This window comes from Pseudopipra pipra, chromosome 17, assembly GCF_036250125.1.
Source record: "Pseudopipra pipra isolate bDixPip1 chromosome 17, bDixPip1.hap1, whole genome shotgun sequence".
NCBI classification, from domain to species: Eukaryota; Metazoa; Chordata; class Aves; order Passeriformes; family Pipridae; genus Pseudopipra; species Pseudopipra pipra.
Genome location: NC_087565.1, coordinates 13,893,696 through 13,910,854, shown reverse-complemented (window position 1 = coordinate 13,910,854; position 17,159 = coordinate 13,893,696). Strand labels below are relative to the sequence as shown.

Sequence of the window (17,159 nt, the reverse complement as noted above, 5' to 3'; positions counted from 1 at the left end):
TTTGTGGCACGCTGTCAATCCTAACCACTTGCAGTGTCATTCCTCATTTTGTTATCCCTACAAGAGTGCCATAAGGAAATGTTACAACTGTGGCTCCTGCAGAACCTTCCTCCAGCCCACGTCCCTCACTGGCTCTGCAGGGCAGCATCTGCAAGCACTAAAAATCCAGGAATTGAGTCCAAAAGCTCCTAATAAATTTCCAGTGCAATTAACAACAGTGTTCTTTCAGGAAAGAAACATTCCCAAAGAACTCTGCTAGAAGGACAACCCCAGGCAGCCCGACCCCAAACAATTCATCTGCACACGGATGTTCCATCACACACCAGGAAAAATGACCAGAACTACCAGTTCTTTAAGTAGTTTTATAAAAGTATTTGACTTATGGAGATACTGTTACAGTTACCTGAGTATTTGAAATTACAATGCAAGGAAATATCGACAATGAATTTCAGTACAGTATTTTACAATCCAGTGCTGCTGATCCCAGTTTCTTCACGAGTTCACTAGAGCACATATACACAAACAGTGAATCTTGGAGAAAATTAAAAGACACCACAAAAAGGGGGCTGGAGATACCAATATAACAGAGTTGAAAATACAAATCCAGTGCAGCATGTAATAAAATGCAAAACCAAAAAAAAAATAAAATTAAAAATTAAACAAGCATTTTTTTTGTTTTATTTTTCTCAGAATAATTAAAAAAAGCTTTTTATTTTTAAACACACGCAACTGGATTAAAAAAACCCCAAACTTCCATACTAGGTCAGATGAAGACATGATGTATTTACTGTGCATGTCATTAGTATATGAACAGTTCCTGAGCTACCCAAAACAATAAGGCTTTGTTAATTCTCAGCATTTCATTTTCTCACATCACTCTCACGAGGGAAAATTCTAAATAAAAGTTCTTTTAGTACTTGATAATTAGGATCAGTTGACGATTGCATATAAACATATGTTTGTAACTTACTATGACTTTATGCAGCTCAGGTTGCTAAATCAGTTGAAGCAGTGGGAGACAAATTCATTAATCTCTGCTGAAAATCTCACTTGTGAATCCAATCCACACTAACGTGTTATCTGGGACATTGGCTGCTCTGGGCTCATCCCTGTATTGCTTCACCAGATCCCCAGAAAGAACTGAAAAGTGCACCACTGGCTCATATTAATTCCTTTTTTTTCAACACAACATGCTGTAAGAATTTACAGACTTGCTAGTATTCACAAGTCAAATGCCTGAGGAATCTGAACTTGTGTCTTCAGAAATATTGCCAATTTAACACTGTGAAGTTGCTTTAAGCTTTCTATATTTTGGCCAAATCTAATGTTTTATTCATGTTTTATTTTTCCCCTCTCAATGAATTCTTTATTTGCAATATTTTTAAATCATATCTGGTGCTTGGGATATCCAGCCCCCTTCCTCCCATCCTGGTACAGCAGAAAAGACATATAAACATGCCATTTAAATTAAAAGAAACAATGGAATAAGTGGAATCCTGGACATCAAAAATATATACAAGCAGGTATGTTTTTCCTGAACTAAACATTTCAACCATAAAAATATTCAACAGCCAAACCCTATAGAACTAGGGCTAAGGCTATTTCAATTATAACTATTCTTTATTTTAAAAATATAGGGCTGACAGCCTTTTGGGTGATATTTATACATGAACAATAGTTCTAGGTTCCCTACATGAATCGTAAAGCAATATGCAGAACATAGACTATTTTTCATAGCTTAATCTTGCATTATCTTGCTTAGTTTACTCTCTCTTGTAAATATGTTAGATAACTACATTTCATCATAAGAATTAATATAAACAGAAAATATATATAAGGCTTTTTTTCTCCTCATGAGCTGTATAATGTAATACAACCAAATGTTGAAGTTGGCAATTTTCCTCCCAGTCAGACCATGAAGGTGAGTTCTCACCATCACGAAACTTAAAATGAGGGGCATTTCTGTATCACCAGCAACCCTCCCTGGGCCTTTCTTTGAATATGCCTGACAACAGCTGTTCACTCCAGCCCCACCCTCCTGCCCTCCCAGAGCATTTACCACTTCGCCCTGACACGCTCCTAAGTCAGTTAAAACCTGTAGTGCCTTGGTTCTTCTCAGACCCCAAGCAGTTCTTCCCTCTCACAGTTCAGACGGATGGGACAGCAGGAAAGAAATATTCTTTTCCAGACTGGAAGTTCTGTTTTACACTTTCCCACTGTCCTGTTTCAGCTCTGTTATCTAGAACAGTCTTCAAAGCAGCTCCTGCCACACTGCTCTGAACTGCAGGCGTGCTTTCATATGTGCTACATGTTACTTCAAGTGTCACATCTCCCTGTGGCTACAGCTCATCTCACTGGCGTCTGCCTGTGGGCAGGGAAAGGGCTGACCAGACTCAAAAAGTGCATTCAGTCTAAAGAAGCAGTAAAATGCAACATGTTCTTTAAACCAGAAAAGAACTGAATATTAAGAGATTCTAAAAGGATGCTGTTAATCCAACAGGAACCCACTACAAAAGTTACTAGCTGTAAGAAGCTGAGGGTGAATTAGCCTAGACACCTTCCCAAAAACTTTAGTTTCAAACTTTATCGAGCTATTTACTGATGCTCCAGCATTTCAGAAACCTGTAATGCATGCCTGAACTTCCTAATCCTCTTGGCCTCAGCCAGTCTCACACATCAGTTCATCCGCAGAGATGATGAGTGGGATCCTTTTCTGAATCCAGTTGTTTTGTACCTCTTCCTGAGAACCCAACGAACTCTTCGGAGCAAACTGACTGCAACACGTAGGAAAAACACCGAGGACAATGTCCATTAACACTGCTGACAAACATCAGCCTGCAAACAGGGACCTCAAGGCAATCAGTGCAATCCCAGGTGGGCTCGTCTTTTGCAAAACAAGTGAAGTACCACAGTGTTAATATTGATTTCAGAGTTAAAATGTGTTACACAGCAAGAGATCAGAATCCTTCGGAGGGCACAGAGCAGTTCCAGCAACTTTGGGCAGGTGTCTGTTTTGCTGACAGGAGCAGGGTTGGGATAAACCAAAGCCAAGCTATGCCCTGCATTTGTGCCACAGTTTGACATCCCCTTAACAGCAGCTTGAGTCCAGCTGGCACGTGAGCAGACTCCAGGTGGGGAAAAACAGTCTGGCCACACTTGAGTTAGAAAAAGGAGCTTAAGGAACGGGAGCTGCTCACAGCACAGAGGTGGATCCAGGCTGGCTGGCTCTGACACTGCTGTGGAGAGGGCTCAGGATGCTGCTGCAGCATTGCAGCTACCAATGAACTTCCCAGTGCACCAGTAGCAAAAAATGCTACTAAAAAGGAAAGACAAAACTATTGTTAAAAATCTGTCAGTCATTAAGGACACATTCTAATTAATGAATGGTAAAACAAAGCAGAGCCCAAAGCTGTATTAAACCTCTACTTCGGTCATTAGTCACTTGTAGCCATTATCTGATTGCTCATTTGATTTCTGAAGGTGCTCAGTAGAAATCCAGAGTTAATGTGGATAACCTCAGGATAACATCCATTTATTTACACATTAGTATTGTTAAATAAATCCAAGTCAAGTCTACTTTACAATGAAGTGTGCAACAAGCAGAAGAAGTGAAGAACATACATCGTGTGGAGTTCTCATTCTTCAAGGTGCAAATTTTTGCTACTCTTGCCCAAATCCTTCTGTTTCTTCAATTGCAAACAGCAGCTTTTCCTTCAACTGCTCATAATTCTTATATGGTGGAAGGTCTAAGCGATTGAAACTGAAAATAAAGAAAAAAACTTACGTACTGACAAAGAATTCAACAGTCACAAAAAATCCGTTATGAGAACAGGTTAATTTTTGCTGTGCAGATGGATACTGGGATTTATACCCTGTGAAAAGCTGACTATTGACATAAATTTATGTATTTCTGAGAGCAGAGTGCTTGAACAGTGATAGTTTTCACTAACCCTTCCTACCTGGTTAACTAGAGTCATCATTCAGATTTGAAATTTTAAATTTGTGTGGTTTTACTAACTGGTAAAACCTGAGGAAATGAGTAGAAGTGACCTTTTCCCTAGGGAAGACTGTGTGAATGTGGCTCCTTCACTAAGAAGACGTGGAGTGCAGTAATAACAAACCTCTTTAAACAGTACTGTTAATTAAGTGTTCAGTAACACACAAATCCATGGAATTTGCAATGGAATCTACTCCATGCTATAAGAGTTTTCCAGAAGATCAGCTATTATTCAACAACACAGTTTATTGGTGTAAGTTGTGTTTGCTTTTACAGAGTTCCAGTCATTTCAGTATTTCACCCATTTACTAAAATCTCCAAGTAGGTTGTGGTCAGTAAAAACCAGAGCAATAGTGATATTCTGGGTTTTTATGTACTCACCAGGTATGACTTCTAGGTAACCAGTTTTCCTTTCCAACTTTTTCAATACAAAATTTTTGGGGCCCGTTGCTCCCTGTAACAAATTCCAATAGACAAGGTATAGGTCTGGCTACCTTTGTATTACTATATGATACTATATAATACACCTGGAATAGGCAAGGCTTAAACAAAGAAAAGATCACCCTTATTTGCACAGAAAAATGTCTCATTATACAGCTCTGCCTGGATCAAAATTATGCATGTGGTAAAATGCATCAGTTGAAGTGATTTTGAAGCTTAATACATCTCTTTTGCCATTATAGCTCAAGTATGTGCAGGGCTTACAAAACAGCATTCATTATAAAATTCACTTAAAATGTCCACAAATATATAATTTGGTTCTTTTAAAAAGTCTCTGCTGCATTAGAGGGGTTATTAATACATACCCATGAGGTCAGCAAATCCTCCCACTGGCAATCTGCATGTTCCAGTCACAAACTGCAAGAGTCTCATTCTTTTCTCATTATCTATTTCTTTCACAAACTGAAAAACAGTAATTGAAACAAACAGTTGATTTGATACTCATATATTCATCATCATAATCACAGACAAACAAGTGCCACAGCTGGATCAGCAGTAACAGTTTATATTTGCACTCTCCAGGTGTGCTCAGGGTTCTGTGCCCTGAGCTGTAGCTGTGCTCTGTGACTTCTGCTGGTCTGACAAGAAACCAAAGTCTGCAAACCTGCCAGAACCACACGATCTGCCTGCTGGTCCTGGTGTAGTGCCTGTAGATGGTGTGTCTCTGCCAGTCATTCAGATCTATTTCTTGCATTCCACAGAGAAGCACCTTTGGGGGGGAAGAAAAGGAAATACATGCATGAGTACAAGTTATCACTTTCCTTTTGTGACCTCCCACATAGCAAAGCAGCACACGAGCTGCACCCACCCTGAGCAGCACCTCCAATAACAGTACACTTGTCTTTGATTTTAAACTTTATCTGAAACTTCTACACAAAAATATTGACAGCTCATGAAGTTTATTTGGAGAGGCTACAAAATAAAAAGCATCTCTGCCATAAGTAACTGATTGCAGTTTCAGGAAGAAATCCTTCCCTGGGAGGGTGGGGAGGCCCTGGCACAGGTTGCCCAGAGAAGCTGTGGCTGCCCCATCCCTGGAAGTGTCCAAGGCCAGGTTGGACAGGGCTTGGACCAGCCTGGGACAGTGGAAGGTGTCCCTGCCCATGGCAGGGGGTGGGACAAGATGAGCTTTAAGGTCCCTCCAACCCAAACCCCTCTGTGATTCTACACAGACAATTCAAGCCAGAACAGTTTATCTTTGCCCAGCCATAAAATTCTCCACTAGGGACAGGATGTTTTGTTTTGATGTTTTTGTTTTTTAGATGCTTCAGAAATTGTGATTTTGAGAGATCAAACCCATCTAGAGCCAGGTCCAATCTATATGCAAGCATTCATTGCATATCTGGCTTTATCTCCCCTTCTGTCAGGTTACTCATTCTTTGAAAACAGCCAAATCAAATTGCTCAGGATTACAAAAGCAACTCAGTAAGAAATTTCTGCTGACAGAATCTTGGCCTTTAGAAACATCTACGTAGGTTGCTAAGAGGCAAGTTCAGGAAAACACACCAATCTAATAGTACTCCATAAAGTTTCCTCCATAAAACAGAGGTGTCAGCTTTAGTGAGCTCTGCTCCTCACATGTACTGACTGCAGTTAAGAGTATTTCATGTGTAATGAGCTGGATCCAGCAATAGCCAAACAATCCTTTACCTCCAGTTCCTTTGCATCAAAATACTGCAAATACTGTTGTGGCAGAATTTCATTGAAGCCTTCAAAGAAAGCCTGTGTCTGCTCCTCAACACCTCGGGAAAGTCTCCACTCTGCTACTAGCCTGGAAAAGAAGACACAGAAGGGTAATTTAAATGGCCAGTGCTAACCCAAGTCCTCATCTTTGCCTGTTTTGAGATGAAATGTAAGCTAAGTTAAAAAAAATACAGAAAGTCTGGAAAGTTCTGGGGATAGAGCATTGTATAATTTCATTAGTAACCTTTACTCTGTGCAAAGGATTTCATTTGCTCTTTCAGTTAAACCTGAAGTGTCCAACTATTCTCCTACAGAAGTATTTTACACTCAAAGAGGAGGCAGCATCTCTTCACTGATTACCTCCGTGAGAGCACAGCAGTCCTGAGGTATTTGAAGACAGTTCAAAATGCAGAGTTGATTTTGCCCAATATTCTCCCCAGAAATCTCAGTCATGATCCATGACAAGGTAAAAACCAAGTCAAGCTGTACTGGGAAAGAGCAAGCAGGACTGCTGGCTTACCAGAATGACTGTGTCCCTTTGGAAGTTCCATATTTGTTTCTGTTAAGGATAAAACTTTGCTCTGTGGCAGAAACTCCACTCTCCATTAATAAAAGGGTGAAAAGCAGACAGGAGACTCAAAGAACCTGAACCCAAGGAGAAGCAGATATTATACTAAATCCAAGCCTAACCTGTCAGGAGCACTGGAGCCTAAAGGAGAGGTGGCTATTTCTTATTTCAATCCTAGAAACTTGGGGGATTTAAAGCAGATAAAGAGCAAGACAACAGAAAGTGAGTGAAACTGGAATCTGAGCTCTCCCTACAAACTAGAAGGGAGTTTCTACAAACTTTGTAGTTCCTACAAACTAGAAGGGAATGATTTTCTGCAGATCCTCCCTCCTGCCAAATGCCAGTGTGTTTCCTCTGCAAACACCACCTTTCCTGTGAATCCCTGAAGTGACACAGATTCCTTATGTGATGAAAACAGAATCCACTCCCTTCTCCCTCCCCCTGCCCGTGGAAAAAGCCTTCCAGAACACATCATAACAAACAGGAAAACTCTCCTGTGACTCAGTTTAGTTTGTGCCTGCTATGTGTGATTTTTTTTGCAAGCACATCCTCCAAGTCTGTGTGTTGAAGTTCACACCTTAAATCAGAGCTTCTCTACTGCTGCACACTGAGGAAGGAGGGGATGTCTAGGGACAGAGCAGGTCACTGTTCACAATTGTATTACTTAATTGCTCTTAGGCTCCTTCTCTCCTAATCTATTGCTTTAAAACATTCTGGCACTGCAAATATAATTCTTCATTTATGAGAATACAATTTATGAGATCATTCATAACACTGTCCTGTTACAATTAGACTGTGACATTAGTTCAGATAAAACTAGATGAAATTGCAACTATTTTTTAAAAATATGAATCATCAGGAAAGCATCCAGAAATGTTCTTAAAGAAAACCCCAAACCAAACCACTGGCTGGGTAGAGTATCAGCAGGCTCTGAAGCAATATAATTACAGTAATTAACATGTGCAGAGCTTTCATGAAATACCTGACATTCATATTTGTTGTGATGGTGTTCTGCTAAACTTAAATATCTCTGGAAAAAGTGGACTTTCTTCTAACCACAGTCTTTGGGAAAAGACGATTTTAGAAACTTATTTCTACCAATATTCCTCTTTCAAACATGAGATCCAAACGAGTGTCACTTTTTGCCAACATCAGCAATTACTCAGAGACAAAATTACAGCAATGCTTCAAGTGACACAGATGGTCTTTTGCTGCCAGAACTTAAGAAAGAAAATTACAGAAAGAGTATTTTAAAGTCTTCACTTATTCTTACCTGATGTAGTCTTCTTTGTTTTCTTCTGTGACCAGAATGTTGCTACCATTTGGCTTCAAATCATGGCTTTTGATTTCACCTAATATTTCTTTATCAACAGAGAAAAACATTTCCAAGCCACACTCTTCAATGTCATTCTCTCTGTAAGGAAAAAAGTATAATTTTAAATAATTATGTTGAGACCTTGTATGCAATAAAGGAGATGAGCATGAAGAACCTGAAGATAAAAGGTGTGGAGCACATGATAATTATGGCTTTGCAAGAAGTCCTGACTCGTTTTGCCAATGTGCACACATGAATTGTACTCCTGATTGGAAACTTCTGATCAGCACAACTGTCAAATTTAGCAACCACAAGGCTGACCAACTACCTCCTGATCTGAGGAATGTCTATGGAATAGAAGCTTCTCAAGCAATGCTATTTTTGCAGATTCCATGGCATGACTGCCCCTTCTCTCAGCTAATGCAAGGATGTGTTCAAAGGTAGCTGTCACTGACAGGTAACAGCAGGTGAGAAGCCACTTTTCATGGTCAATGAATAATCTCTTAACTCCAGCCTTTTTATGGCACTGTTTTGTAAACATATACTACAGTGTCCCAAACTCTTAAGTTAATTAAGTACAAATACTGTTAAAGAGGAATTCTCTTTAAACTAACTCTCTTCTCTTTATAGGCATTAATAGCCAGAAGGGTAACAGGTACAAGACTAATTTCTATGTTGATACATGTTTCTGTGAAGAACTGCCTGCATATGCAGAGGTTTTGATGACCATTTTTCTCTGAAATAAAGTGCAAATTCAAGATATTTGTCCTGAACTGTAACACACAAATGTCAGTCTTGAAAGCATGGCTGTGGTTTATTGAGCCCCGTGGTGCAACTGAGTGTCTGAACTTCATCTTTCCAAAATACTGCAGGAAACCTGGGGGGAGGAGGGAAGGCTTCAGATGGATGGATGATGACAAAATCACCCCTTCCTTTGAAAAGAAGAGAAACCTGCTGTAGCTCACTTTGTGCACAGAGGTTTGACTGATGACTTCTAAAGGTCCCCTGCCAAACTCAGTGATTCTGTGAGTCTTCCAAACTGTGTCAAGGAACTCAAAGCTACTGAAAGCTTCCTGCAGAGTTATAAAATTTGCTTTTCTGGTGAGGAAAAAAGTGATGTCTGCCCTGACAGATGTGATTCTTTTCCCCTATAAATGTGCAGTCCCTTCCTCAGAGCAGCAGGGTCAGCTGCACTGCAGCTGGGTCTGTACTGAGGGCTCTGTGTGTCCCCTCTCAGAGCTCTGAAGGCTTTCCTCCAATTTTCACATCCTTAAGTGTTTTTTTGAAAGGGCAAAGCCCTTCCTGGATTCCAGTCTAGAAGATTTTCATCACTACAGAAATTGCTTTGAATTAAAGTGAAGGCACCTTAACAGCACATACATGGAGTACAGAACATACTGCTCTGAAAATCAAACCAAAATCCCTATCTCAATTCTTAAACAGATCATACAGCTGCTTTCTCCCCTCCTCAGTATTCAAGGAAATGCTTCCAAGATTCAGTACTACAGGAGATGAAAATCCTGGGGTTTATATTTAGTTGTGCATTTCAAAACCCAATCTATCCTCACCTTTTATGAATTTCTCAAAGCGTGTTTAACACTACTCTGGCTTTGTATGATTCTTAAGTAAAATGTTTTATGTCTCTAGTGACAAGAAAGACTAATTTTTCTGCTAAATTGCTTTTACTGGATCAGAAGCAAAAAAAGAAAAATTAACTGAATTTGTCTTTTTCCCTTCTAATTTATTTTTTAACTGCTGGGAAAGGAAAATCGCTTCTGTTACAGAAACAAATGGTGAACATCAACCATGGACTATCATCCTGGCATCCTCCTATTACAAAATCAGTATTGAATTACAATGCTTTGGATCTAAGGGGTTTTAAAAATTCTTTCTTAAAATATTTATAATACATAATTCCAAAATAATAATGGCCTAGAAATTCCACATCCTTTTTACTTGCTGCTCTCTGGAGAGGAATCTGCAAAGGAGTAGAGAAGGAAGACTCCAAAAGAGTATGGACAGACAGGTATGTGGCTGACCATGCAGACATGAAAGGCTGCATGTAGGAATGCTATGGAATCATTAAGCTTGGAGCAAAAAACCCAGGACAGCTAGCAAAATACATGAGCATTAACTTCCTTAAAGCATTAAATCTTCAATACTAACCTTAAAGTCAAAAGAATTACATGGTAGTAAATAATAAACTACATTTGTTAACTTCATGTTACTGTAGCACTAAACTTTTTGTTTTCTAACTAAATCAGGTACTAGAGAAACATTAAATGGATTTTTGCTGATTTTTTAAATCAGTTATCTGAAAAGTCTCACAGAAATTTACTGAAGCCACTTTATTTGTAACAATAAAGTTCAAGACTCCACACCTCTATGTCCAACTAGAATTACTAAAAACCAGCAAAAATGGACCCCAAGATGCTGCACAGAATAGTCAATGAACCAGAAAGGCTTTTGCATTAGCAAATTATTCTTTGTGTATCTAAAGTTCCAGTAGAAATTCCATTCTGCTCTGCAATGAGAGATTATACTTCTCAGTGGGGTTTTTAGTAATAAATTTACACCTCCTTCTTGATACAAGTGAAAATCAAAAACATTGTATTGCTATTTCAAGAACAAAATCAAGTCAAACTCACTTTACCCAGATGAGAGAGTTGTAAAACTCTGGGTCAACAGATTCTAAATCCTTGAGTCCTACTGCCTTGTTTAGGATCCGTTTATAGAATGGCAGAGAGAAACCAGTGTCAATGAACTTCCCGTGGAACAAAGCCTGCAAAACACAAAACCAGACAAAATAATGCAAAGGATGACTGAATACCTAATATGACAACATTCTGTACTCTGTACCCATGAAATCTGACAGCCAAAGAATTAAACCCACATGGATATCGTGACTGCTAATATGCTGAATTAGCTTAGTTACATACAAGCACCTGATAAGAATTTCAGCTCAAAAATGAACTGTTTAATTGTCCATTTATAATGGCACAATATTTGTTTATAGGAACATTACAGGAGAGAGTCCCTTTCTGCTTCAGAACCTACCATGGCAATGAACCTGCCGATGAATCGGAAGTACTTGAGGTGGTCTGGGTTGATGTAGGAGGCTGGGTTTATCTGTAAGCAGTAATTATCCTTCCCTGCATATTCAAACAGGCAATACATGGGGTTCAAAACCTCGTGTGACAATAGAAAGAACCATTCCCTGAAATCACACAAACAATAAAAACACATTTCAACATAATGACACAGCAGAAATTACTGCAGGTAACTTGTGTTGGCATGGTCCTTCCCCAGAGAGCAGCCAGCCCACTGACACCCAAGGAAACTACAGCAAACTACAAATTAAAATGCAAAGCTACAATGATACACAACTGGCAGTGGCTTGGATAAAACACATCCTTGTCTAAATGAGCACATTACTGATCTAAACATTCAGGCTTTGGGAAATGCTCATTAACATATGAACTTCTTGGTTCCATTCCACTGAAGACTTTGGACTTAAACGTAGATTTCTGTTCACTTTTTCAGTCTACTCTACTCTGAGATTAACAGTTATGCCAAAGGCTCATTGCAGTTCAGTGAACTGCATCTCTTTAATCACTGAGATGATTAAAGTCATTCCTAATGCAAACTGAAAATGATTTAATACAGACATGCAAACACATCTTCCAGAACCGCCTTCCTCAGATGTTCTGAGGAAAGATAAGGAATAAACTTCAGTATTGTGAAAGCACTGCAGTTTGAAATATCTCCTTTGGGGATGCCTTCACACCATCACTTGCAGAACAAGCTGTTATTTGCCATTTCAGTGTAGTTACCTTGCAACACCTCCATAATCTAAACCTTCTTCACCAGGGAAAATAACCCACAAACGTCTCCGGAGATCCTGAGGGCTGAAGCTCATTATCTTAGTAAAAGAAAAACAATCAGTTCTTTTTAAGAAAACAACTACAAGCACTGGCTAGAATTATTACTATTGGCTAACAATTTAATAATTTGGAAAAATTTTAACTGGGCCTTAGGTCTAGAGACATTACCAAGAATTTTGCAACTAATAATCTATATAGAATTAACAATTTTTGCTTTAACTATTTCATTACTCACTTCAAGACCCATAAAACCCAGACTAAGATCCACTTAATGTACTTTGGCACATTGCCCATGCTAATGTAACATATTGTGAGGAAAAGTGTGCCAAACATAAGCACAACATGAAACCTTCCTGAGAATGGGGAGCTGCTCTGCCCCAGTGCTCCCCTCAAAATTAACTCTGTTTTAAAGCATTCTGAAGAAAAACTTAAAAAAATAAAACACCTTCTCTGTTAGATGAATCAGTCTAGTGCCAGAACTTCATGATTTAGCATGATCTTTTAATATATCAGCCTAACTATTAAGTTAGTATTTTTCAGTCAGTCTCATTAGCAAGACATTAAAGGATCAAGAATATGTGACAAATTTAAATAACTCCATTTTTCATGCCCACTATATCATGTTTTAACACAATACCTGCTGAAAGGAGTCCTCAAATAATGTTTTCCTGCTCACTGTGATCTTTATGTGCTGTGGCATTGCCAGTTGCTGAAAGAAAATTTTTTAGAGGTGAAGTGTACAGTCACTTAAAGTTTCCAATACTGAGTTTGGACTGTTATTTGTAGTATATATTAAAAGGCACAGTTGAATTTCATTAATCCACATAAAATAAACCCGGTAATCAAGATATCTGAATTTTAATTTACTCCAAGAACAAATTGCTATCACACAGGTTGCCCAGAGAAGCTGTGGTGTCCCATCCCTGGAAGTGTCCAAGGCCAGGTTGGACGGGGCTTGGAGCAACCTGGGCTAGTGGAAGGTGTCCCTGCCCATGGCAGGGGGTTCAGTGAGGTGTGTTTTAAGGTCCCTTTCAGCCCAAACCATTCTGGAATTCTATTAACACAAAATTAGAAAATTTAGGTTATAGTGCACAGAATCCAAAGTGAGAAATTAGGCTGGTCTCTCCAGTGTTTTCAAAGGATAATTCACTGACTCTTGAAAGCTGGAATATTTAAACTGACTGGAATATTTAAACCAGGACTGACACACTGGAATTTGGAATTATGTTGGAGCACACTAACATGCCCCACAGTATATTCTTCAGTGCTTAGACGTGTCTGTTGTGTGTCAAATGCCCTGCATTTTCTACCAGAAGCATTTCTACAGAAAGAAGATCTTGTATTAACCATAAATTACTGTGCCTCCATATATTCCTGTATTAACAGCAGAAAGAAAACACTATTCAGAAACCCACCACTTCAAAAGCAGTAGTGAAATTGAGTTTTTCCTTTATTCTAAAACATTTTAAAGCCATAGCTTACCTCGCTTTAAAGCTTCCATGAGTTTACACAAGTCCTGTGTTTACTCCCTCCTAATTTAACTCATCCTTAAGCTTAAAGGAGTTTGATTATGTGTATTTGCAAGGCACTGAAGCATTTAAAGCATGTAAGCACAACCCAAAAATGCAAGAAATCCCAAGAAATGGATCCATACCTGACACCAGAACCTGAAATAATGGACCTTGGCCTTGAAGTCACGCACATAGGCTATCTGGGGCCCGTTGTCTCTGGAACCAAAAGGAGGGGGGGAATGCATTTCACAAGTGTGTTTGTAAGCAAAGTAAAAGCCTGCAAATGTATTAGTTATACAGCTGTATGCCTCAGTTGGCTATCTAGTTGGGACATTCTTAGTCACAATTTTTGATTTTGGGGTGTAATTTTCTTGGCTTTAAATTAAAAAAAAATAAATAAATCTTCCTTTGTCAATTGTGAAATGCACACATTGTATGTTTTAAACAATATCTAAATTTTACCTGTAAAAAAGTCTATAACAATAAGGATGTGATGACATACAGTTAATTTAAGTTGGGAGTTAAATATCGGTTTTAACTTTACTCCTAAAAAAAAAATATCAAAGAAAGAAAGGGTGGAGTGTATTTTTAAAGAGAAAGACTAGTAGGTGTAAGGAAAGGATTTGGTCATCAACAGGACAGATGCAGCTCCTGCATTACCCTCAAATCTCACACACTACTTGTCAAGAAGGATTCTAAGCGTTCAGAACTCTGCCTTCTCCAGGGAGTTATCATCAGTGCATGAAAAAGCCCAGGTAATTAAGAAGCATTGCTACATGTAAAACTTTCTGCCTAGAAATGTAGTAAGAGGAAAAAAATAAACCTTTCAAAAATGATGTGTGCTAAACTTCACTTTTGAAAGCTTGGTATAAAGTTAAGCCCACTTACAGAGCAGACTTGCCCGTGCGGGGATCTATGTACGTGGTGGTTCTGCGGTTGTGATCCACAAAATAGGGAATTCCATCCACAGTAAATCGCATTTCCCAGCCCTCTGGTAAGGGTTTCTCATTTAACTGACTGTGGACACAAGAAAAAACATGGTAACACATCAACTTAAAGTCAGTTGAACAACACCTGAGACAGTAAAAATTCTGGCAGGTCTAGAAAACCTACAGATTGAGGAACTTCCCATTCAATATTTATGCTGCCTTTTTTCACCCTCTTCAATTTGCAGTCAGCTCCCAATTAGACCAAAGTGACTGTTGAAGTAAACATTAGCTCATTTGGTTGCACTACATGAAATAAAAGAAACTTAAGGGGAAAATGTAAGCCAGGTGTCATTGTTTCCTCCACAAACAACAGAATTTTATCTTCTAACTATTATGTTTTTACTCCAAAAGTGACACTGTTTTAATAAGTGGCTTTTGGTATCTTGTGTATAATGACAGCAGCCAAAAATGTGTTTCAGAATGACAAAATTAAAAGAAAATGTAAATACTGATTGTGCATAATTTTTTGACAACTTCCAACTCAATTTTGGTATAAACAAAATGTATTTGGAAGATCTGAGTAGGGTCCCTGCAAAGGGCTCCACAGTGACTTCCCTCCACAAGCAGGGAACCGTGTAGGTCCATGGTCCTGACTGTGCATCCTAAACAGTGGGTTGTTGGGTTGCTTTAAGAGCAACAGTGTTCTCCAGACTCAGCTGCTGCAGAGGTAACTGGGCAGGAAAAGTTATCCCTGGATACAGTTATTATCCCTCACACATACTAGGCTATTCCCCTTCCCCTTCTTCTCCTTGAAGGACAGATGGAGTTGCTTCACCAAATGGAATTTTTCAGCTCAAACAGGAGTTAGGATTGAACAGTTCACCCTCAGCTTCCTGCCTCCATTCCTTACCTCAAAGACTCTGAATGGCAGAGTCCAAAATAAACAGAATTCCAGCGCTTTTTCTCTGTGTCTTTTTTTTTTTTTTCCCCTCCTTTTTTAAAAAGGTGTGAGAAGGGGTGCTGCAGTTTCTTAGGTTTGTCTTCATTCTGTCTCTTACCCAGGTTGGACGGGGTTTGGAGCAACCTGGGCTAGGGGAAGGTGTCCCTGCCTGTGGCAGGGGGTGGAATGAGATGAGCTTTAAGGTCCCTTCCAACCCCAGTTGGTTCTATGATTCTGTGACTGTCTAGGAAACAAGCAAAGTCTTACTCAGGACTCTGCACTATCCCATCACCATACAAGAGAAATCTCTCCCTCCTCCAACAACAACAATGCTGAGACATATGGGATTACTTATAGAAACAGCAAAAGGTCCTTCTGGGGAATGAGCTTATTGCTGTTGACCAAGACTTCCCTGGTAATTGTAGTATTACTAAGTAATACTGTGACAGTTTCCATTTTGGTTAATACCTTTTACCTTTCTCATGAGCTGTCTGACATTTGTGTGGCACAGTCCACGCCTCACCTGTGGGCAGCACTTCCCACCTCCCAGTCCCACTACTTTGCTACATTTTCATTCCAGACTTATAAGAAGATCCAACTGATTTCTCACCCCTGACTCCTGGGATCTTCCCACTGAGTGATCCGTGTGTTGTGATTGACAAAATACACTCGGCCATTGCTGTCAGTTCTCTTCTCTGAAAAGATGCAGAGGGAAAAAATGTCAGTACCACTTCACATATTGCTGAGACTACATCAAACAAATGATATCACCAGGCCCTGCCATAGGTTTCTCTGCACCTCCTCTGATCCAACATCTTTTCACTGTCATTGACCTTATTCCTTATTGTGTTATGTATTTTTCAGTTGCAGGAAAAGTTAACTGGAAAAAAGGACAAGTGTGAGCTGTTTTGTCCACAGGAAACTCCAGCTGCATCGAATATTGTGATGTTCCTGACAAGCAACACAGACAGCAAACAGAACAGGGAACAGATGTAGACACGAGTATCGAGACAGTACAAGGGCCTCGTGTCCAAATTAGAGCAGGGGATGAAAAATGGTCAATGCAGTTTCCAAGAAACCCCGTTTATATTTTCTCTCATATAGATTAAAGTATGCCCACAGTTCAACAAAGCTTAGGAGGAATGCTCCAGCTTGCTCTTCTGTACCATTCTGCAGTTCGTGCCATTTCTATTTAGTGTTGCATGAGAAACAAGTTATAAAAATGAGAAAAATCTGACTACCACAGGTCAAAAGCTTCAGTTTCCAAGAGAAGTCTGGAAGTAGATACTTGTCCATGGAATTATGCTATAACAGAATTCCACATGATGTGGAAACTCAGTTTTGCCATTGCCTGGACAATGTCAGCCCAAAGACCTTCCTTTGAAACACTATATTGGTAATGTACCTCAGCATAAGTGTGGGGAACAACAGTTTTATGGCATGAAATTGCATCAATACCAGGACTAAAAATCCAAATAGTTCTGTTTGAAAGGCAGATGAGCCAAAAACGCAGCTCCAACTCTGCCAAGTAATTACTTGCTTTAAAATTCCACAATTGAGAGCTTTGCTTGTGTATCATAAAACTTGAATTCTTATATCTACTTGACAGTCACGCCAGAAATTAGTTTTACATTTTCATTTTTGGACTATACCTCACCCAGATTTATATTAATTGTAAATTCTCAACCCTGTAAAGTACAAGAACAGATTCATTCCAGGGAGAGGGGCAAGTCAAGAAGGGGTTAGTTGTCATTATAAAAAACATTTTCAGACCAACAAAACTCTCCAAGAATTGGCTTGGAAAGGGAATTTGGCAGTTTGATTTAGAGAG

The 17,159-nt window shown here is 39.3% G+C and overlaps 1 protein-coding gene across 5 annotated transcripts in view; it reads right to left on the bottom strand.

Moving 5' to 3' along the window:
- Positions 1 to 348: 348 nt before the first annotated feature.
- The window catches only part of ITCH (itchy E3 ubiquitin protein ligase), a 55,180-nt gene continuing 38,369 nt past the window's right edge, over positions 349 to 17,159 (bottom strand). For 3 of the 5 annotated variants that reach the window (XM_064674297.1, XM_064674293.1, XM_064674296.1), the window contains 13 exons: positions 15,939 to 16,023; positions 14,348 to 14,476; positions 13,603 to 13,675; positions 12,586 to 12,657; positions 11,898 to 11,986; positions 11,122 to 11,281; positions 10,713 to 10,846; positions 8,023 to 8,163; positions 6,149 to 6,269; positions 5,103 to 5,207; positions 4,804 to 4,900; positions 4,379 to 4,451; positions 349 to 3,760 (listed from right to left, as the gene is read on the bottom strand). In XM_064674297.1, the coding sequence (XP_064530367.1) occupies positions 3,661 to 3,760; positions 4,379 to 4,451; positions 4,804 to 4,900; positions 5,103 to 5,207; positions 6,149 to 6,269; positions 8,023 to 8,163; positions 10,713 to 10,846; positions 11,122 to 11,281; positions 11,898 to 11,986; positions 12,586 to 12,657; positions 13,603 to 13,675; positions 14,348 to 14,476; positions 15,939 to 16,023 (1,379 nt within the window). In that variant the 3' untranslated portion in view covers positions 349 to 3,660. The remainder of the gene's footprint in view (positions 3,761 to 4,378; positions 4,452 to 4,803; positions 4,901 to 5,102; positions 5,208 to 6,148; positions 6,270 to 8,022; positions 8,164 to 10,712; positions 10,847 to 11,121; positions 11,282 to 11,897; positions 11,987 to 12,585; positions 12,658 to 13,602; positions 13,676 to 14,347; positions 14,477 to 15,938; positions 16,024 to 17,159) is intronic. The other 2 variants (XM_064674294.1, XM_064674295.1) reach the window with 2 other exon arrangements.